This window comes from Herpailurus yagouaroundi, unplaced genomic scaffold, assembly GCF_014898765.1.
Source record: "Herpailurus yagouaroundi ecotype Mexico unplaced genomic scaffold, PumYag 159, whole genome shotgun sequence".
Lineage (NCBI taxonomy): Eukaryota > Metazoa > Chordata > Mammalia > Carnivora > Felidae > Herpailurus > Herpailurus yagouaroundi.
Window position 1 is genome coordinate 28838878 of NW_024412400.1, and position 21772 is coordinate 28860649.

At 41.5% G+C, this 21772-nt stretch overlaps 2 protein-coding genes across 5 annotated transcripts in view; one reads left to right on the forward strand and one right to left on the reverse strand.

Moving 5' to 3' along the window:
- Nucleotides 1-16231, reverse strand: part of ACAD11 (acyl-CoA dehydrogenase family member 11) — a 91542-nt gene extending 75311 nt beyond the window's left edge. The window contains exons 1-5 of the mRNA XM_040480199.1: nucleotides 15915-16231; nucleotides 7993-8092; nucleotides 5218-5343; nucleotides 4449-4610; nucleotides 2737-2901 (exon numbers count right to left, since the gene is read on the reverse strand). Of these exons, the coding sequence (XP_040336133.1) occupies nucleotides 2737-2901; nucleotides 4449-4610; nucleotides 5218-5343; nucleotides 7993-8092; nucleotides 15915-16063 (702 nt within the window). The 5' untranslated portion in view covers nucleotides 16064-16231. The remainder of the gene's footprint in view (nucleotides 1-2736; nucleotides 2902-4448; nucleotides 4611-5217; nucleotides 5344-7992; nucleotides 8093-15914) is intronic.
- A 445-nt stretch (nucleotides 16232-16676) lies between these two features.
- UBA5 (ubiquitin like modifier activating enzyme 5) overlaps nucleotides 16677-21772 on the forward strand; it is a 16351-nt gene continuing 11255 nt past the window's right edge. The window contains exons 1-3 of one of the 4 annotated variants that reach the window (XM_040480200.1): nucleotides 16677-17028; nucleotides 18349-18394; nucleotides 18504-18650. In XM_040480200.1, the coding sequence (XP_040336134.1) occupies nucleotides 16868-17028; nucleotides 18349-18394; nucleotides 18504-18650 (354 nt within the window). In that variant the 5' untranslated portion in view covers nucleotides 16677-16867. Of the gene's footprint in view, nucleotides 17029-18348; nucleotides 18395-18503; nucleotides 18651-21772 lie in introns of those variants that run through there. The other 3 variants (XM_040480201.1, XM_040480204.1, XM_040480203.1) reach the window with 3 other exon arrangements.

Below are 21772 nucleotides of genomic sequence, written 5' to 3' on the forward strand. Positions count from 1 at the left end.
ATGGGCAGAAAACATGAATAGACACTTCTCTAAACAAGACATCCGGATGGCCAACAGGCACATGAAAAGATGTTCAATGTCGCTCCTTATCAGGGAAATACAAATCAAAACCACACTCAGATATCACCTCACGCCAGTCAGAGTGGCCAAAATGAACAAATCAGGAGACTATAGATGCTGGAGAGGATGTGGAGAAACGGGAACCCTCTTGCACTGTTGGTGGGAATGCAAATTGGTGCAGCCACTCTGGAAAGCAGTGTGGAGGTTCCTCAAAAAATTAAAAATAGACCTACCCTATGACCCAGCAGTAGCACTACTAGGAATTTACCCAAGGGATACATCAGCATACGGGCACTTGTACCCCAATGTTTATAGTAGCACTCTCAACAATAGTCAAATTGTGGAAAGAGCCTAAATGTCCATCAACTGATGAATGGATAAAGAAATTGTGGTTTATATACACAATGGAGTACTACGTGGCAATGAGAAAGAATGAAATATAGCCCTTTGTAGCAACGTGGATGGAACTGGAGAGTGTTATGCTAAGTGAAATAAGCCATACAGAGAAAGACGGATACCATATGTGTTCACGCTTATGTGGATCCTGAGAAACTTAACAGGAACCCATGGGGAGGGGAAGGAAAAAAAAAAAAGAGGTTAGAGTGGGAGAGAGCCAAAGCATAAGAGACTCTTAAAAACTGAGAACAAACTGAGGGCTGATGGGGGGTGGGAGGGAGGGGAGGGTGGGTGATGGGTATTGAGGAGGGCACCTGTTGGGATGAGCACTGGGTGTTGTATGGAAACCATTTTGACAATAAATTTCATATATTAAAAAAAAAAAAAAAGAAGTGGTTTTCTAACAGGAGATTAAAAATTAAAAGGGAGTAACCATTTAGTACTTAGTGTTTTTGCCATTATTTTCAGCGTATTATGATTAATCCTAAATTTAAACATCTTGGTAGATGACACAAAATTCAAGAGATCTAGGTCTGAATTTTTCCTTCCTTGCTTAAGCAATGAGTAGAAAAGTACATGGTTACAGAACCCATAGAAAACCGTGACTTATTCAAAGATAGGCTCTTAAAATATTAGACACTTCTATGGTACAGATCAAATACAGGCCTGATCCTGCTAGGTTTAAAGGTATAAGCTTTAAAATTTTTTGTAGGTTATGGGGCACCTGGGTGGCTCAGTTGGTTAAGAAACCAACTTGGGCTCAGGTCATGATCTCACGGTTCGTAGGTTTGAGCCCCACGTCAGGCTCTATGCTCACAGCTCAGAGCCTGGAACCTGCTTCGGAATCTGTGTCTCCCTCTCTCTCTGCCCCTCCCCCACTCACTCCCTGTCTCCCTTTCTGTTAAATATAAATAAACGTTAAAAAAAATTTTTTTGGGGGCGCCTGGGTGGCGCAGTTGGTTAAGCGTCCGATTTCAGCCAGGTCACGATCTCGCGGTCCGTGAGTTCGAGCCCCGCGTCAGGCTCTGGGCTGATGGCTCAGAGCTTGGAGCCTGTTTCCGATTCTGTGTCTCCCTCTCTCTCTGCCCCTCCCCCGTTCATGCTCTGTCTCTCTCTGTCCCAAAAATAAATAAACGTTGAAAAAAAAATTAAAAAAAAAAATTTTTTTTTTAAATTTTTCCAAGTTATTAATTAGCATTCTTTAATTTTCCTAATCTATATTTAGCAAAGTTATTTCAGAATTCATCAGTGCCATTAACAAAAGTCTACGCATACACATTTATAATTACATACACATAATTTTAATATCAAAATTTACTTTCCTATGTTTTCTGTCTTGCTGGTGAATGTGCTCATGTCTTTATGCTATATTTGAATTCTTACTTGATACAGTACTACTTTGAATTATGACAGCAATGTAATTTACAATGCTATTTTTCTCCTGTCCTCTTCCTGTATGGAAAGAACATGAAATCCAGAAGCTTAGCACGCGAATTCAGAGCAGTTCTTACTGCCCTAAAACATCTCAGCATCTGAGAAAATTAATGAACCCAGAAAAAACTCTTTTTAACTAGTAGGATTCAGGAAAGCATAAATCTTTCACATTAATGTCAGAATTAATATCTTGTCCAATGGCATACAGGTAATGAGGAGGTAATGAGGTAATGAGGAGGACTGAGATGTTTCCTCGCTCCCACCATATTCCTCCAATCCCAGACTTCACAGTCTGTGCTCAGTGGAGGGAGGTTATAGTTTTTACTTGTTTGAACCTTTTATAAAGATGACACTGTGTACATTTACACAGAGCAAGGTCACGTTAAGCTCATATGATTCTTTCAAACCGTCAAAAGAGGCGTTTGGAATTCTGTCCTCTCTGAGCTTATAATAGTCACATTAAAAATTCTTCATGAGATAAGAAAAGGGAACTGAAGGTGAACCAAAAGAGCAAGAATATGGGTAAGCTAAATACTTGTTGTAGATGAAAAACTTTTCTGAAGAAAACAGTGACATGAATGTAAGTTCCCAAATCCTCTTTAAGCAGTAAATCAGATACCCTGAGGATTGCACTTGGCCTTAAACGTAAGCAGTTACCTATGCCATAAAATCTGTAGGACTCATTCCTGAAAGTTTTGAGTGGTGAAGACAGTACCAAAGAGGAAGAGTGAGGTTGGGTTGGGTTGGTCTCCATTGGAGCCCTGAGGGGAATATTTAGCTAGTACTTGTGTCCCAAGTCAAAAGTGCTAAGACCTAATTAATTTATTATAAATACAGCTTAAATACCTCTGTAGGGTGGAAAACTATGTTATCTAGTTTGTAGTCTCCATGAATCAAATTTTCTTCATTGTCATTTTCTGGCAAGTTTTTCATTAGCCAGTGAAATAGCTGGTTCATGGCAAGGATGTCCTGATGAGCTGCAGCTTTATATTGCTCTATCCAGGTTGATACCTAAAGATATATAAATAAGAAAAATTGTAAAGTTGAACATAGAACTTAGGTTCTAAATTTAAACAAAATTCAATCATATCAAATTTGGTTTCATTCCTCAATGCTCCAGACAAATCCCTCTAAGTGACGTTCACATGAACCTAAAACATTTAAATCTCTCTTCCATCTAGTTCCCTTTTACTAACTTAGATTTTTATCAGGAAAAAAAAATACTGGCACAGGGATCAAGAAATGTGGGTTCTAGCCTCTATTCTGCAACTATTTTGTGAAAGAATAAAAGAATGTACACAAACACATATATACACAAATAAAAAGGTATAGCAGATTTCTGGAAGGGTCACAAGAAACAACTAATCTCTGAAAAAGGAAATACACGGGCTGGGAGAAGAAGGGAGATTTTTACTTTTCATTTTAATACTTTTTCTTATTACCTACAGAATCTTCTAAATATATTTCAGGTATAAGGAGTGCAAAGACTTTTTATTGTTCTTAGAATCAAATACAAACAAATCAAATTATACTCAAAGTCCTCCATCAATTGAAACCATATTATTCATCAGCTCATAGGTCTCTCCCCATTGTCCAAGGTATCTCTGGTCAACTTAGTGCAGTAAAGACCTTCATCTGTGGAATCATACAGACTCAAGTATAAATTATGCCTAAGCCACTTATTCACGTATTATTTGATACGCAGTAGCCTTAGATTCCTCATGTGCAAAATGAGGGTAATAATACCTATGTCTTAGGGTTATTACGAAGATTTTAAAAGCAACCTACCTACCATGGGGCCTGGCATAGTGTGAGTACTCTCTAAATCTTATTCCTTTCTCTCTTCCCTTAGCACCCCTCAAAAAGACAGACAGACAGACAGACATAGGCAAATAGTCCCATACATATCTGATCTTGCTGTCTCTTTGGTTTGAAATGCTCACCATCTCTTCCCTATCACTCTAGATTTTCTCTTTACTTAAATACACAGTGCAAGGCAGATCTCTCCCACAAAGCTTTCCCCACCCAAGTAAGGGCACACTGATATGCACCCTCTAAATAGAACAGCTCTCATGATGGGTACCAAACAATTTACTACTAGATTATATACTCTTTTATTCTATTTTCAAGTTTCACATAAATGAGATTCATGTATAGGTCTCTCAAAAAAAAAAAATGTTCCTTTAGGGGAAGAACTTATTTCTATTTTCTTGATATTTAACAGTGTACTCAGGAAGTATTAAACACACACAATCGTGCTTAATAAATGTTAACTTCAAAAGGAAAACTGTATAGAAAACATATTGATAAATTAAGTGAAGAGGCAGAAAAGCTTTAAATTTGCATCCATGTACATGTTGTTAGTTACAGAAGCTTAGGCTGAACAAACCTGATCTAAAAATATAAAATTATTTTCTGCCAACAAAAAGCCAATAGAAAGGTTGATATTAAAAGTTATACCCAAGTTTCGGGAAAGTATAATGGGTTTTTATTTTGACTAATCAAGGATATTATTTCCAAGAACTTGAGAAAAGGAGCTCTTCATGTGGACGCATTACCTGTCTTTTGCAGTACCCAGCACCTCTACCATATCCTTCCACCTGCAACGACTGTACATTCAAGGAATGTAACCGAGCCAAGGTTTCTATCATGGCCACATATATGGCTGAGCGTTCTGCTGGGCTAACTCCAGGAATTGTAAAATCACGAAAGATTCGACCCTATAGAAACAATTACAATAGATAATTTAAAACAAAATACATTTTTTCACTCCAATTACTTGTAGTGTCATAATCCCCCACTGTCCACAAAAAAAAATCAGGATAACAGTTTTCTAACAAAAACAATTCTTTGTAGAATATGCTAGAAAAACATTCACTTAGGAAACATGTTTAATAGATTATGTATGCCAAAGGGAATATACAACGATATTCCAAAATGAACTTAATGGACAAAACTACTCTCAAGTTACAGTTTACAAAATAATTTTTTTTAAACACTTTGAATTTATTGTTCTTAAGGGATTGATATTCTCTTTGGAGTAGTATTTTTCTGTCCACCATCTGGAGGGTTTGGTTATTGCCACTACATATAGCTCTTTATTGCCATCTAGAGGAAATTTTGAGAATAAGTCAACACCTGCTAATTACTAAATTTGTTCCTAGTCTATTTCATCCCTCCTACACTGCCTGTGCTCAAATTCAAATGAAAGTTTAAGCCCTTGCAAAGCAAATTACCTAAAATGTTAACTAATAAACTATTATTTATTAACATCTAATTTTCACGATTAAAAATAAAAGCAACAATAAAGATTAAGTGTTAATTTACCTGCACATGTTCCATCATGTAAAATTCTGTTCCAATGATAGAAGCATCACTGCAGTACAATAAAGGCTTGGGAACGGGGAATCCAATTGAAAACAAAGCTTTCTGGACTTTAAATTCTCTATCAATCTAAATAGGATGATGGATTATTAAAAACCAGAAACAGAAATTTAAGTTAAAAAAAATTTTTTTTGATGTTTATTTTTGAGAGAGAAAGACAGAGTATGAGCAGGGGAGGGGCTGAGAGAGATAGAGAGGGAGACACAGAATCCAAAGTAGGCTCCAGGCTCTGAGCTGTCAGCACAGAGCCTAATGTGGGGCTCAAACCCACGAACTGCAAAATCATGACCTGAGCTGAAGTCAGAGGCTCAAGTGACTGAGCCACCCAGGTGCCCCAATTTAAGTTTTAATTAATTTTTTTTAAATAATCTTTACACCCAGTGTGGGGCTTGAACTCCTGACCCTAAGATAAAGAGTCATGTGCTCTTCCAACTGAGCCAGCCAGGTACCCTAGAAACACAGAAATTTAGTAACGATTTGTGACCTTACATTAATGCTAGAAATCAATTTTATTTAAAAAATTTTTAAATATTAGGCTGCCTGGGTGGCTCAGTCAGTGGCTTCGTCAGTTTGGGTCATGATCTCACATTTCGTGGATTTAAGCCCTGCATTGGGCTCTGCTGACAGCTCAGAGCCTGGAGCTTGCTTCAGATTCTGTGTCTCCCTTTCTCTCTGCCCCTCTCCTGCTTGCACTATGTCTCTCTCTCTCTCTCAAAAATAAATATGTAAAATTTTTTTTAATTTTTAATGTTTATTATTTATTTTTGGGAGGGACAGAGAGAGAGAGAGAGAGACAGAGACAGAGACAGAGAGAGAAACAGAGTACGAGTAGGGGAGAGGCAGAGAGAGAGGGAGACATAGAATCCGAAGCAGGCTCCAGGCTCTGAGCTGTTAGCCCAGAGCCTGACATGGGGCTTGAACTTACAGACCGTGAAATCATGACCTGAGCCAAAGTCGGATGCTTAACCAACTGAGCCACCCAGGCACCCCTACAAATCAATTTTAAAACAGTATCAACAAATGACCTGGGGGGTAATATTTTCCTTAAAAGTAGTCATGTAGTCATAGCAATTATTACAATTATAAATTAGGCCAGCACTGAAAAAAAAAAAAAAGAAAGAAAGAAAGAAAGAAATTTAATTAGGCTAAAGGATAGCACATGAATGGGGCTTCATCCTGGCTCTGCTCATATGAAGGCAACAGTTCCTGACCACAATATTTCACAAATTTCATAATATTTCACAAAGAGATGTTCTCAGCAATTCACGGCTCACTGGCTCGCTCTCGTTTACTCTTTCTCTCTTTTTCTGTCTCTCAAGGGGGCTCAGGCAAGTCTCTATTCTAAGGCTCTGAGCACAGTCAGCTACATGGTGCTGGGGGAGGCCAGTGAGTGTTGGTAGAAGGGAAAAGCACTAGCTTTTCTGGAGATCTAAAGAGGTATTTGTTTCTAAAGCAGAGGATGGGAATCCTTCCTGGTATCCAAGGCTGCCATGGAGTTCAAGATAACCATGGGGAAAGGAGGCAAAGACACGTAAGCTAACACTGAAACAGGAACCCAAATATGATAAAAGGGTCTCCTCAACCAGGACAGATATATGAGCCTATCACTCAGGACCTCAGGACATGGCTCACAGCAGAGCTGTGATGCTGACTCATCTGGCCCCAGACTCAGCGGTGACTGATGACTTCTAAGGAGGAGAAACCACGCAGCTCACTTTGACAGCTGTAATAAAGCAGCAGTTGGTAAAGATTAACTAGAGCAGGGACATGACTAAACAATGACCAAGGTGAGAGAAGCCAGCAGAGCCATAGGCTGTGACAGAAGTGTTTGTAAGCACCCTGGTGCTGGAATGATGACCTGAGCTTAAGTCCAATGCTTAGCCAACTGAACCACCCAGGTACCCCTCCTCAAGTCCTTTTTAAAAACAAAAAGGGATACAATTCAAGTGAAATTTTCATCTGATAAATAAAATACATTATTATTTAATAACATGAGATGACTTTTAAAGCAATTTAGGGGCGCCTGGGTAACTCGTTGGGTTAAATGTCAGACTTCGCCTCAGGTCACGATCTCACAGTTCATGAGTTTGAAGCCCACACTGGGCTCTGTGCTGACAATTTGGGCCTTGCTTCGGATTCTCTTTTTCCCTCTCTCTCTGCCCTTCCCCCGCTTGTGAGTGCTTTCTCTCAAAAATAAACATTTTAAAAAATAAAAAATAAAAGCAATTTAAAATGTTTTCTTTTGTGTGTGCATAAAAAGCATTTATTTGTCAACAAAGAATTCTTGCATTTGTAGAGGTGTCTGTATGGCTCAGTTGGTTGAGTGTCCAACCCCTGATTTCGGCTTAGGTCATGATCCCAGGGTCACGGGATCGAACCCGGTGTTGGACTCCACACCAAGTGTGGAGCCTGCTTGGGATTCTCTCTCTCTTTCTCTCTCTCTCCCTCTCTCCCCCGATTCCCGCTCCTCTCCCCTGCTCATGTACTCTAAAATTTAAAAAAAAGGGGGGGTTCCTGGGTGGCAGTTGAATGTCTGATTCTCGATTTTGGCTCAGGTCATGATCTCACATTTCATGAGTTTGAGCCCTGCTTCGGGTTCCATGCCATCAGCAAGGAACCTGCTTGGGATTCTCTCTCTCCCTCTCCCTCTGCCTCTCCCCTGCTCTCTTTCTAAAATAAGTAAACTTAAAAAAGAATTATTGCATTTGTACACCATACCTTATGTGCTTTAGGAAGAAGTGATCCAGATGGTTTTTTTCTGAGTACATATGCTTGATAGCCCTTCTGGAGATAAAAGGTTGGATTGGACTGTCCTGATCTGGGTAAGAGTAGAGAAAAGGCCTATTACAAAGATATATTTTCCTTCCCCAAATGCTACCAAGATGTCAAAAGAAGCACAAAATGAAAATAAATAAATTTCAGTGCTGGGAAATCAACAGAGGTGCTACCAGCAGCTAAAAACACTAGCTTTTGGATGATATAAAGCAGATGATAACACAGTGGCAGCTGGAGAATCTGTAATCCACATAGGTAGAAGAGAGAACCTCACTCCCTGCCTGTAAATCATGAATTTTATCAGTAGTACCCCTAGAATAATGCCTAGATCTAAGTAAACGAAGGCTAGGAAAAGAGATTGTATGTGATCAGTCAGAAAATTAATTAAAGGATGCTGGAATAGGTGGGTAAATGGCCCCTCATCTGCTGTTAGAGATATAACCCCCAGATGCTTCACCAAGGCTAGCACCTAAGTATAGCTCTCTACAATGGGAATTCTGGTAAGAGAGAAGTGTCTGGACCAGGGTGAACATCTGGGCCAGGGAGATACAACAGTGCCCCAAGGAACTCATAGATACCAGGGCATTGGCTTTCCCTGAAAGGAGAGCAAAAATTCTCACATGGACTAAAAATATCCTCCAGATATCAAAACTATTCAATTTACACCTTCATTCACAATATAGCAGTTTAGAATTACCCAGCTTTTGAAGATTCCAAAAGCATGAAAGAGAGGCCTTAAACAATAATTAAAAGAATCAGTCTCTGCGGTAACAGGTAATAGGAAATGAAAAAAAAATCTTTGACGTTTCTCCCTAGGCCTTTAGCTTCTATCTGCAAAGGACAAAACTAGTCCAGATTGAATGCAGTAGCAGCTCCATTGTCTACATCTTTCTTCTACAAGCCAGACCCATCCTTCCCAGGAATCATATCTAAGAACACTGATTTTGGCACCATCTAAACCTGTGTGGGTGCCTTTTAACATGGAAAAATAGAGATCATTGCCAGTGGTCAAGAATGGGATCACCTCAAGCTATGCTGATTATTGGGACATGGGAAAATTTATTTGTGATGCTACAAAGAGTCAAGTTGCAATGAAACTTACAACATTTTTTTTAATGCCAGAAGTCTGATTGATGCATTTTTTGATGATGCAATCATATATGAAGTACCAGCCTTTCAAGATAGTAAATGACGTAAGTGAAATATAAAGAAAAAACAAAAAGCTTTTTTTTTTTTTTTTTTAAATTTTTTTTTCAACGTTTTTATTTATTTTTGGGACAGAGAGAGACAGAGCATGAACGGGGGAGGGGCAGAGAGAGGGGGAGACACAGAATCGGAAACAGGCTCCAGGCTCCGAGCCATCAGCCCAGAGCCTGACGCGGGGCTCGAACTCACGAACCGCGAGATCGTGACCTGGCTGAAGTTGGATGCTCAACCGACTGCGCCACCCAGGCGCCCCAACAAAAAGCTTTTTATTGAAGATAGAGTTACCATATGACCCAGCAATTCCACTCCTAGGTATAGATCTAAGGGAACCGAAAACACATTTGTATAAAGCCTCGTCCGTGAATGTTCATAGCAGCACTATTCACAACAGCCCCAAAATGGAAATAACCCAAATGTCCATTAATAGACAGATGTATAAACAGAATGTAACACAGCCATATAATGGACTGTTAGCCATAGAAGCAATAAAGTTCTGATACATGCTGCAACAAGAATGGGCTTTGAAAACATGACACTAAGTGAAAAAAAGCCAGTTACAAAAGACCATGTATTGTATGATTCCACTTCTTTGAAATGTCCAGAGTATGTAAATCCATAGGGACAGAAAGTGGATTAGTGGCTGCTAAGGGATGGGAGGAGGGCAGAATTGGTAGGTAAGGATTTCTTTCTAGGTTGATGGAAATGTTCTGGAAATAGAGGTGCTGGTGACAAAACATTGTGAATATACTAAAACCCACTAAGTTGTATATTTAAAAATAGTTCAAATTTTATTTATTTATTTTTTTTTTCAACGTTTATTTTATTTTTGGGACAGAGAGAGACAGAGCATGAACGGGGGAGGGGCAGAGAGAGAGGGAGACACAGAATCGGAAGCAGGCTCCAGGCTCCGAGCCATCAGCCCAGAGCCTGACGCGGGGCTCGAACTCACGGACCGCGAGATCGTGACCTGGCTGAAGTCGGACGCTTAACCGACTGCGCCACCCAGGCGCCCCAAATTTTAAATGTTATGTAAGATAAATTTTGTCTCAAAAAAATCCCAGTGACACTATACTTCAACAGAAAAATAAATTAAAAAATACATATTTCTGTTAAAATCTCACCAATTAAAATCTTCTCCTCTGTGTACATATATACCATGGTTCCTAAAAAGAACCCCCAAAAATGCAGAAGCCCACCTTGGGAAGATCATCACCAACACTGTGCACATAGTAATGGCTAACTTTAATCACTCTAAACATCAGGTTGCCATATAATCCAGAAACCACTGATGGTACCAATATGATAAGAATCATCAATAAGCCAATAGCCATAGCTACTGTTTAGGAGTTGGACAAGATATTTGGTGCTGAAAGAAATGTGTTGCTATAACCAAAGAGGTGGTATTTTTGATTTGCCAAATCTTAGTTAACAAAGATGGAATCTTCGTATTTAAGTATGCAGTTAGGGAAAATCACTCGGCTGGAGAAGTCTTTGATTAGACAATCAGTCTCACAAAACCTAATTGACTACCCTCTGCACTAGTTCACTTGGAAACATACAAAGTCAGGGGTGTCTGGATGGCTGTCAGTTAAGTGGCTGACTCTTGATATTAGGTCATGATCACATGGTTTGTGAGCTTGAGCCCTGCATAAGGGCTCAATGCTGACAGCACAGAGCTTGCTTGGGATTCTCTCTCCCTCTCTCTCTGTCCCTCTTTCCCCCTCAAAATAAATAAATAAACTTAAAAAAAAGAAGAAGAAGAGGAAGCATACGAAGTCAGGAAATACAGTTTTGCAGCAGGGCAACATCAGATGAACTTGTACAGCAGGGGCATCACAGTAATCCATGCAGCATTCTAGGATCTACTCTGTGACCCCTGTGTCCCTTTGGTGATGGCTCAGGTTCTAAGAAATGGGACCACATAGGTTCCACCCTGGCTTAGAAGCCTCATGTTCCACAGGAGCTATTGTCTCTAGTAACATTCTTCTGGACACAGCTCCCAGCTTCCTGGCAAGGGACATGAGCAGGTACAAGAACTTGCTACACTTAGGGAAGCCCAGAGTACCCCACCAGATACTTAGCGTTCATTTCCAGGACTTCTAGTTTAGATTACAGTTTATCAATTACATATTATTTTTACCGGAAGTAATGTTGCCTAGAAACACAGCTGACATGCCACCTTTAAGGAGTTACTAGAGTAACAAAGATAGAAAGTTAACTTAATTTGTCCATAGAGAAGGAGAAAAGGTTCTTTAAGCCTTTCTTCACATCTTGCTAGATAAGTCTCAGGCCCACAAGGTCATCCTACTGGGTGGTTTCAGCTGCATCTCCAAGCTTCAGAAACTTAGAAATAGCTATAGGAATTTTCTTTCAAAAGCAAGAAATTAGAAAAAAGCATCAATCCTGACAAGGGTGTTACTTATGTTTGCAGCTATGTAGGCAGCCATCTTGTCTCTTGTGCAGGGATAAATCTGAAACTATTCAAAATTCACTGCTCTTTGGTATCATTCCATCTCCTTTGGTATTGAAACCACTGGTGGAGTAATGACTGTTCTGATTACGTGCAATACCACAGATCATACCAAATGGACTTTGACCTTCACTATCTACTCTGACAATCAGTTTAGTGTGTTCATTCAGATTCATGAAATTGAGCAATGATACAGGATAACAAGTAGTTTGGAAAATTTGAACTAATAAACATCCCTCCTGCACACTTTAGAGTTGTACAAGTGAACTTTTTTTCATTAATTTTTTAAATGATTATTTTTGAGAAAGACACAGCACGAGCAGGGGAGGGGCAGAGAGAGAGGGCGACACAGACTCTGAAGCAGGCTCCAGGCTCTGAGCTGTCAGCACAGAGCCCAATACGGGGCTCAAACCCACAAGCCATGAGATCATGACCTGAGCTGAAGTCAGACATTCAAATCGACTAAGCCACCCAGGTGCCCCTAAAGTAACTATTGATGTTGATGCTAACAGCATTTTAAATGTATTTGCTCTAGATAAGAGATCAAGAAAATTAAAGATTAAAAGACCACTGTCATGGTGTTCGAGCATGGAAAACATTGAGTATCCAGTACAAGAGGCTTAGAAGTACAAAGCTAGAGATTAGAAGCAGAGAGGCAAAATATCCCCTAAGGACATGCTCTGATCCTATATTTTCAACAGTAAGGCCATGGTGGAAGATGAGACACATCAAAGCAGAATCAAAGATGAAGTCAAACAGAAGATGCCTGTTGTGGAACCATGAATGCAGAAATAGACCAAGCTGACCAAAACAACATAACACAATCCACAGAGTTATGAAGTCTGAAAGATCCTAATTTGTAGAGAGATCAGTGACAGTTTTTAAATTCATATTTGAGCTATTACTAGACATTCTGAATACTTGAATACACACAGGGGAAGAGAATACAGGTTCATTCTATTCATATGAGAAATAAATGGAAAGTGCTATTCATTTTAGAGAACAAAGTTTCTTTGTTTTTTTTGTTTGTTTGTTTGTTTTTTGAGAGAGAGAGAGGGTGGGAGAGGAAGAAAGAGAATCTTAAGCAGGCTCCATGCCCAGCATGGAAAAATGACATGGGGCTTGATCTCACAACAGTGAGATCATGACCTGAGCCAAAATCAAGAGTTGGACACTTAACTAGCTGAGCCATCCAGGCACCCTGAACAAAGTTATTTTTAAATTGTCATCATTTGTTGGGGGGGGGGGGGTGGGGTGGAGCCCAGAGCACTTAGTATAAGACTGCCCCTCTGTAGTCCCAAACACTTCACTTTTCTTATTTCCCATCACTTATATCACTACTGTCATGAACCCCCCAGGATTGGTCTCATCATGTTTTGTTTTTTGTTTTTAAGTAAGCTCTATGCCCAATGTGGGGCTTTAACCCACCATTATGAGATCAACAGTCTCATGCTCTACTGACTGAGCTAGGCAGATGCCCCTTATGCTCTTTATCCTTGTTTAGGTCAACAAAAGTCCCAGATTCCCATATCACCACTTACCTACTATACTCTAATTCCCATAAGGCTCTGCACAGTCCCTGTTTTGTCTTCTTCTCCCACCCTGCCCTCCCCCAACTCTTGATATCTTTTCTCTGTCTGTGCCCCTGGAACTGTCTTTCAGCATAATCACAAACAGCTTCACTCTCTGAATGGAGTTCACCTTCTTGCTGTGACTAAAGCTTGAATGTTCCATGAGGCCCCTGTTTCCTTTGCAGGCTTATTACACAGTAGATTCCACCCCCTCCCCCACATCACCTATCCTGTAGGCCTGGAGATGGAGTCTACGTCCCTCTTGATACTCATCGCCACTTGCAAACTTTTTGCCCTCCCTCCTGCCTAAACCCTTCAATCCAGCTTTGAATCTCATGTTATGAGACTACTGCATTCTACCCTTTCTTGTTGCAACCAACTGCTCTTAAATCACTCCCCCTCATTGCCTATTGATTCACTATTGCTCTTATTTACACTACTCCTATCTTCATTAATAATTTCAAAATCTACTCAGATGTTCATTCTAACACTCAGGACGGTGTCAGCTCCTTGAATTCTTCTACTCCGGTGATATTTTCCTTTATACTACTTCAGTCACCTACTCTAGGGGACACACCTTACACACCAATTCAAGCACTGCATAATCCATCCTCGTTAAGCATTTCTATCTCTGACCATTATCTTTTCACTCACTCCTGCTGGTTGGTACCTTGATTCCAACAATCCTTCAATCCTGGAAACTACCATTCATTGATCATATTATCTTTTACCATCCTTCAGCTTCTTTTCCCCTACATCCTTCCTTCACTCGTTTAAATTTGATGGTAAATTACATAACCACCCTCTTGAATGCATCTTCAAGATACTTATTAAACCCCTCTCCAGATTATTTGCTTGGCTTCCCCCATTCTGTTTTTTCCCCCTTAATGTTTATTTATTCTGAGAGGGAGCGTAAATGCAGAAGGGTGGGTGGGGAGAAGGAGGGGCAGAGAGAGAGGAGAGATAAAATCCCAAGCAAATTCCTGCTAAGCGTGAAACATGAAACCGGTGGGGCTGGTTCTCAGGAAGATCATTGACCTGAGCCAAAATCAAAAGTCAGTTTTGCATAACCAACTGAGCCACCCAGGAAACTGCCGCCCCCATACTCCACCCATTCAAGTCCAACTCTTTGCCTACACTCATATAGCTGAACCCAGCTGGAGAAAGAAACATGGTCAGTATCACATGCTGTGGGAGATGCAGGAGAGAAGTATCAAAGGAAATGACTTCAAAAGGGAAGGGCTGGAGAAGGTATAGGGCCTTAGCATGTTTACACAGCTGAACACAGCTGGCTGTGCTGTGGCTTGTAAGGATCGCCTAGAGCCATTAACGTTGTCCAGGGTCAGATCCTCCTTCACAACTGACCCTTCCTAGTGTTATAGAAACCAATTAACTTCAAATTCAACCTTGAAAAGCTAAACCATTAGATTGATGAACACACTTGCTTAGCTGACTTTATGCACAGTCTTCCGCAATTATCCTAATAAAAAGAAGCTTCATTCTGGAGTCAGGGCCTCATTCCGACTCGAGTATGAGGACCTTCACTTAACTGCACTTTGCGGACTCATCTTTTGCGACTCCGGCCATACTCCCTGCAACAATATGCAATATCATATGCCTCTGGCACTTATCACTGGCATATGTATTCCATGACTAGTGATTTATGTGAAAATAAAAATAGTGGTAAAGGAGATGGATCAGAGAGTTTTGTGGTACAGAATTAAAAGGTACATCCCAATAGACACTGGAGGCGGAAGTAGGTGTAATAAAAAACAGCTTAGGTTTCCAGCCTAGAAGCCTTGTGTTGTAAACAGTGTTTAAGACCTTTCACCTACTATTATGCAATTTAATTATTAAAAGGAGCAAGTACTTATTGCAGATCAGGAAACTAATTCTCAGGGAGTTTATATAACATTTAAATTCCCAGTCATTAAGTGGCAGATAAAATTTCCTGGAAGCCAGCACTGTTTCTATAGTTCTGCCTTTCTCACAATACTACTTTTAGAATAAATTTTTTAAAAATTTGTTTGTTATAAAACAGACCAGAGCCTGATTCATGATGGAGAACAGTATTGTCAGGAGCGTCATCCAGTTCCATTCCCTCACTTCAAAAAGAACTAAAGCCCAAAGTAGTGCTGTGATTTGCTAAGTGGAAGATCTAGGATTAGAATTCAGGCCCACCAGCTGGTGCCATTAACTCAACCTTCGAGAACATTGCCAATTACAACGGAATTGCACCTGCTTCTCAGAAAAAAAAAAAAAAAAGATCTAACAGTCACATAACAGAAGTTGAGAGAAAACCTCTTTATATTATCCCACAAAGCTTCCAACCTTAATTGCCTCAGTGAATCTTCCAGGTACAGGATTGCATCCTTCAACAAAGATTCCTTCGCATAGCTGGACTCATGAATGTTGTGGTGCTTCCATTATTGTCCTCGAATTGGAAATACCCAGGATGAAATGCAGGGGACCACTGACGGCAGCCCCCACCTACAGAGCGAGTCAGTGCAGGAAAAGAAGCGGGGACGGGGGGAAATTGCGAACCCACCGTGGGCCAAAGAAAGAAAAGCACACTGTACAGATTTGTTTCCGCTGGAGGAGAAGGCCGGCGTCGATACCTGTATTGAGCAACGGTCAGGTGGGCCTCTGGCTCGGCACCAAAGCCAGGCAAGTGCTGGTTTAGATAGGCCTCCAGGGACCCGGTGTCGAACTTGTGCTGGGGCAGCACTTCGGTGGTCTCGGGCTCGAGGGAGGCACCGCCCTCCATGACTGCCTCTGCCGGCCGCCTAGATGCAGAATCCACAGGCCTTCCGCGCTGAGACCTCTGGCCTGAGGAATGCTACTCCACGGCTTGGGGGCGAGGTCCCAACGCGACGGGGCGGGAGTGGCCCCGCCTCTCCTGCCAATCACACACATCCCTGGGCACCGTGGTTGAACAACATTGGTCCCTGAATCTGGTCATTCAGGCTCTAGTCGGGTTGTGGGAGATGACCTCCATGTGCTCGCATTTAACAATTTCAGTCAGCCTCGCAGTTGGAGGCCGCTATCCTGAAGAAGGCAAAGCCACGTTAATCGCTCCTAATATGAAGAGGCCTCTTCTACCTCCAAATTTCATGAACCTACAGGCGGAAAAGACCTACTGGGTCCGGTTCAGAAATGGGCCCGTCGAGACCTTGGGCCCAGGAATAAAAGATCCTGGGTGTTTCTCCTAACCGCCCGGCTGGAAAGGCACCATCAGAGGCCGCCGGCTCCGGTCGCTAAGAACTCTGGCCCTGGTGCGGCCGGGTCTGTTAGGACCGGGCGAAGAAGGAAGCAAAGAGGAGCGGGTTTTTTTTCTGAGGGGGAGCGGTGACAGCAACGCACCGGAAGCGGTACAGCGGCCGGACCCTGGGAGCGGCGGCGACGTGTCGTTCGTGAGGCGGTGGGAACACTTCCCCAGGGTTCTGGGCTAGGAAGGCCGCGGCTAGGTGCCTTCTCGCTTACCCCTCGCGGGGCCAGCAGGCCTAGCAGCGTGGGGCGGAGGCGACGGCGAAGGCCGGGGCTGGGAACGTTGGCGGCCGGCGTCCCAGCCATGGCCGAGTCTGTGGAGCGGCTGCAGCAGCGGGTGGAGGAGCTGGAGCGGGAACTGGCACAGGAGAGGAGTCGGCGGGCTTTGGGGGGCGGCGACGGAGGCGGCGGCCGGGTCCGCATCGAGAAGATGAGCCCGGAGGTGGTGGACTCCAATCCTTACAGGTGATCTGCGTTGCGGGTGGGAGGCCGGCGAGGGGGCGAGGTCAAGGTCTCCGGGTGGTCAGGAGTGAGGCGCTCCCTTCCTGTGCAGCTCACACCGCCTCCCACCTTCCTCTTCTTGAGTCCTGTTCCCAAACGCCCGGGGCCAAGTCTCAGTACTACTCGGTATTCTTCCTCTTAAGAAACAAAACCCGAGCGAATCAGCCATATGGTGGCTGCTCGCGGGCCGGCTGAGGACACGCGGCCGGTTTCCTAACGCCCCTCCCTCTGTTTTTAGTCTGCCTCGTTGTGCATAAAACTGATAGTAATAACTTTCAGAAGATATTAAATATAAAACCCGCTAAGCATAGACTTCGAGTTTCATAAAGGCTTCTCAAAATTTCAAAATTGGGGGCGTGGGGGGAAAGCACAATTAGCTTTAGTTTTAAAGCTGTTTGACTTTACCAATACTGTCAGCTGGCTCGATACAGTGCAGGGATTAAGAGGAAGGTCTCTAGAACCAGATTGATTCGATTCAAATCCCAACTCTTAGTAGCTGAGCAACCATGGGAAATATGTGTTTAGTAGGGACGAATGGTACGAGTGAAATGTTCAAATAATACCTAAAACTGAAAATCCAGAAGTAACAACGTTAGCATGCTATTTAGAGATGTGTTAGTAACAGTTGAAAATGAGGAAGGAGAGGAAAAGGGAGGTGGGGGCCAGGAGCTTGCAGAATTTTAGCAAGCCTGGTAGAAGTATTTGACTCTTTAAAGTGTAAACGAATGGGAATTTTATGTATATGGGTTTAAATACACACACACACACACACACACACACACACACACACACACATTGAACTCAAGATAACAGAGTAGACTAACTAGGTAAAGTACCTCTTAGAGTCCTTGGCATACAGTAGGTGCTTACTAAAAGTAGACGTCATCCGTTTTGGGCAGATACAACTGATGTTAAACATTAATCTGAGTGTTAAATGTTAAATACATATGCTAAGAAAGCATGGGAAAATGTTGAAATTTTACTTTGACCTGCCTCATCTAGACACTTAACATTTAAGTCAATTGTTTTTGACCTTGGCTGCTCATTAGAACATCTGAGGTGCATTTTTAAAAAATCTTGTTGCACAGGCTACACTTGGAAGGATCTTCAGGCATGGGTGTTTTTAAAGCTTCCCAGGTGATTTAGTCTCACCTGGTAAAGGCATGCTGAAAGATTTCTTTTAAAGCATTAGTAGTGATTGAGTTTGTGTTTTTCTGGGATGATGTATTTTTATCTATATCACATATTAAAAGATTGTAATTTAAAACATTTTTTTGTTTTAAGCCGCCTGATGGCATTGAAACGAATGGGGATTGTAAATGACTATGAGGTATGATAAACCTTTCCAAGTTTTCGAAGATGATTTCAGTAAATGAAAATAATTTCTGACATTTTTGATGAAAAGTTAACCAACAAATGTATAATTTTGCATTTCACAGAAAATCCGTACCTTTGCTATAGCAATAGTAGGTGTTGGTGGAGTTGGTAGTGTGACTGCTGAAATGCTGACAAGATGTGGCATTGGTAAGGTAAAAACATTTCTCTCCTTGTCATGTAGGGAACTACTCACTTATGGAGTGAATCAGGTACAAATTAGGAATTTTTTCCTCATTACTAATGGTTTATTGATTTGTGGTGTATTTATTCGGATTGTTCTTTCTACCCAAAGGAGTTAAGACGTAACCATGTCCAGGGGCACCTGGGTGGCTCAGTCAGTTAAGTGTCTGACTCTTTTTTTTTTTTTTTTTTTTAATTTTTTTTCCAACGTTTATTTATTTTTGGGACAGAGAGAGACAGAGCATGAACGGGGGAGGGGCAGAGAGAGAGGGAGACACAGAATCGGAAACAGGCTCCAGGCTCCGAGCCATCAGCCCAGAGCCCGATGCGGGGCTCGAACTCACGGACCGCGAGATCGTGACCTGGCTGAAGTCGGACGCTTAACCGACTGCGCCACCCAGGCGCCCCAAGTGTCTGACTCTTGATTTCAGTTCAGGTCATGATCTCACAGTTTGTGGGTTTGAGCTCTACATCGGGATCCTCTCTGACGATGTGGAGCCTGCCTGGGATTCTCTCTCTCTCTTTCTCTGTCTCTCTGCCCCTCCCCTGCTCACTCTCTCTCTCCTCTCTCTCAAAAAAAAGAATAGATAAAAAAAAGACATAATACCACCCAAATGGAAGGTGATATTAATGCTAATAAAACAAGGAATATCTAAATTGTCTTCAGGAATTTTTTGTTTGGGGTAATAGATTACAATTTGGACTTAAGTGTTTTAGATATAGAGCTTTGAGAAGAAGGCAGTTAAGAACGTGTGAAACAAAAACATGTAACATAATTTTTTTTTAAGGTTATTTATTTTGAGAGAGAGAGAGAGCTCATGTGACCATCTGAACAGGGGAAAGGCAGGGAGAGAGAGGGGGACAGAGAGAATCCCAAGCAAGCCCCACACTCAGCACAGAGCTTCATGTGGGGCTCAATCCTAAAAACCATGAGATCATGACCTGAGCTGAAATTAAGAGTTGCATGCTCAACTGACTGAGCCACCCAGGCCCTCCTAACAAATTTTATTTATTTATTTTTGAGAGAGAGAGACAGTATCTGAGTGGGTGACGGGCAGAGAGAGAAGGAGACACAGAATCTGAAGCAGGCTCCAGACTCTGAGCTGTCAGCACAGAACCGAGTAAGAGGCTTGAACTCACCAACCACGAGATCATGACCTGAGACGAAGTTGGATGCTCAACCAACTGAGCCACCCAGGCGCCCCTAACAAATATTTTTTAAACATGCTTTATACCAGATGAACTAGAAAGCATGTACCTTTCTTAGTTTTTTTCCCCGAAGAATAGTGGCCTTTTATTAACTTATTCAGAAATACTTTTAAACCTTTTAGTTGACAGGGTTGTATTAGTTTCAGGTGTACAACATAGTAATCCAACAGTTTTATACATTACTGATTGCTTATCATAAGTATAGTCACAGCTGTCACCATACAATGTTATTCCAATATTATTAACTATATTCTCTATGCTGTACTTTTCAACTCCAGGTCTTATTTTTACCCAAAGAAAAATAATTTGAAAAGATACATGTACCCCTGTGTTTACAGCAGCCTTATTTACAATAGTCAAGATATGGAAGCAGCCAGCCCAAGTGTCCCTAGATAGATGAATGGATAAAGAAGATGTAGGGTCTGTGAGTGTAAAATGGAATATTAGCCTTATGAAATCTTGCCATTTATGACAACATTGATGGACCTAGAGAGTATTATGCTAAGTGAAATTATTCAGAGGAAGACAAATACTATATGATTCCACTTCTACGTGTAATCTAATAAACAAACAAAGTCTGTTAAATACAGAGAACTGGTGGTTGCCAGAGGGGAAGTGGGTTGGGAGGATGGGTGAGATAGGTGAGGAGGATTAAGATAGAAAAACTTCCAGTTATAAAATAAATACCTCTCTTACTCTTGAAATTGAACTGGAAAATGCTCTAGGTTGTTTTTTGTATGTATGTTTGTTTTAATTTAAGATTTTATTTTTAAGTAATGTCTACACCCAACATGGGGCTAGAACTCACAACCCGGAAATTAGGAGTTCCACAGTTTACCGACTGAGCCAGCTAGGTATCCCTTTAGATTTTTTTAACCTGTACATTTTTTTTTAACTTATACTTTCTTTTTTTTTACTTTTTTCCTAAAATTGATGTAGGTTGTGGGTAGGAAAAAGAGGTAATCTTAATACTAGAAATTAGTGTACGTACCAATTTCAGATTTATAAAGCCAAAGTCCATGATGTTAGATTCCTAGTGGTTGAATACCAAAACTTTCCACAATTTTCACCCCTTTGTCATTTTGATAAAGCAAATATTTTCCCCACAAAGTTTATGAGTGCTTTTTAACATGTTGGTCCATCCCATACTCCAAATTATTTTTTTAAAGTTTATGTATGCATTTAAATTTATTTGAGAGAGAAAAAGAGAGAGAGGGAGTATTCGAGTGAGCGGGGGAGGGGCAGAGAGAGAGGGGGAGAGAGAGAATCACAAGCAAGCTTTGAGTAGTCAGGTGCAGAGCTGAGGTGGGGCTGGATCTCAAGAACCGTAAGATTGTGAACTTGAGCCAAAATCAAGAGTCAGATGCTTAACTGATTGGGCCACCTAGGTGCCCCCCTCCCCCCGCCATGCCCCAAATTCTTAAAGTAGTTTCAAAGTTGGCATTCATTTATCAATATAGAAAAGGCAATACAAAAATACTGAAAATGTTTATTGACCTTTTAAAGTTTTTCAAGAGGTTTACAAAAGCCAGCCACCAATTGCTTAGAGCTGACATAAGAACCCTGGCTGATTGACCTAGGATAGTAGATATCCTAGAAATTGAGTTTCTCAGGTTTGAGTGTGCATCAGAATCACTTGGAAGGCTTCTTAAAACATAGATTGCCAGACCCTGCCCTGGTGGTTTTGATTCTTTAGGTTTCGATTGGAATTGGAATTTCAAACAAATTCCCAGGTGATTCTGATGTTCCTAGTGGGGGTAGGGGAAGGACAGACTTTAAGAACTGCTAGATCCTTGGCGCATCTGGGTGGCTCAGTAAGCATTTGACTCTTGATTTTGGCTCAAGTCATGATCTCACAGTTTGTGAGATTGAGCCCTGAGTTGGGCTCTGTGTGCTGACAGCACAGAGCCTGCTTGGGATTCTGTCTCTCACCCGCGGGGGG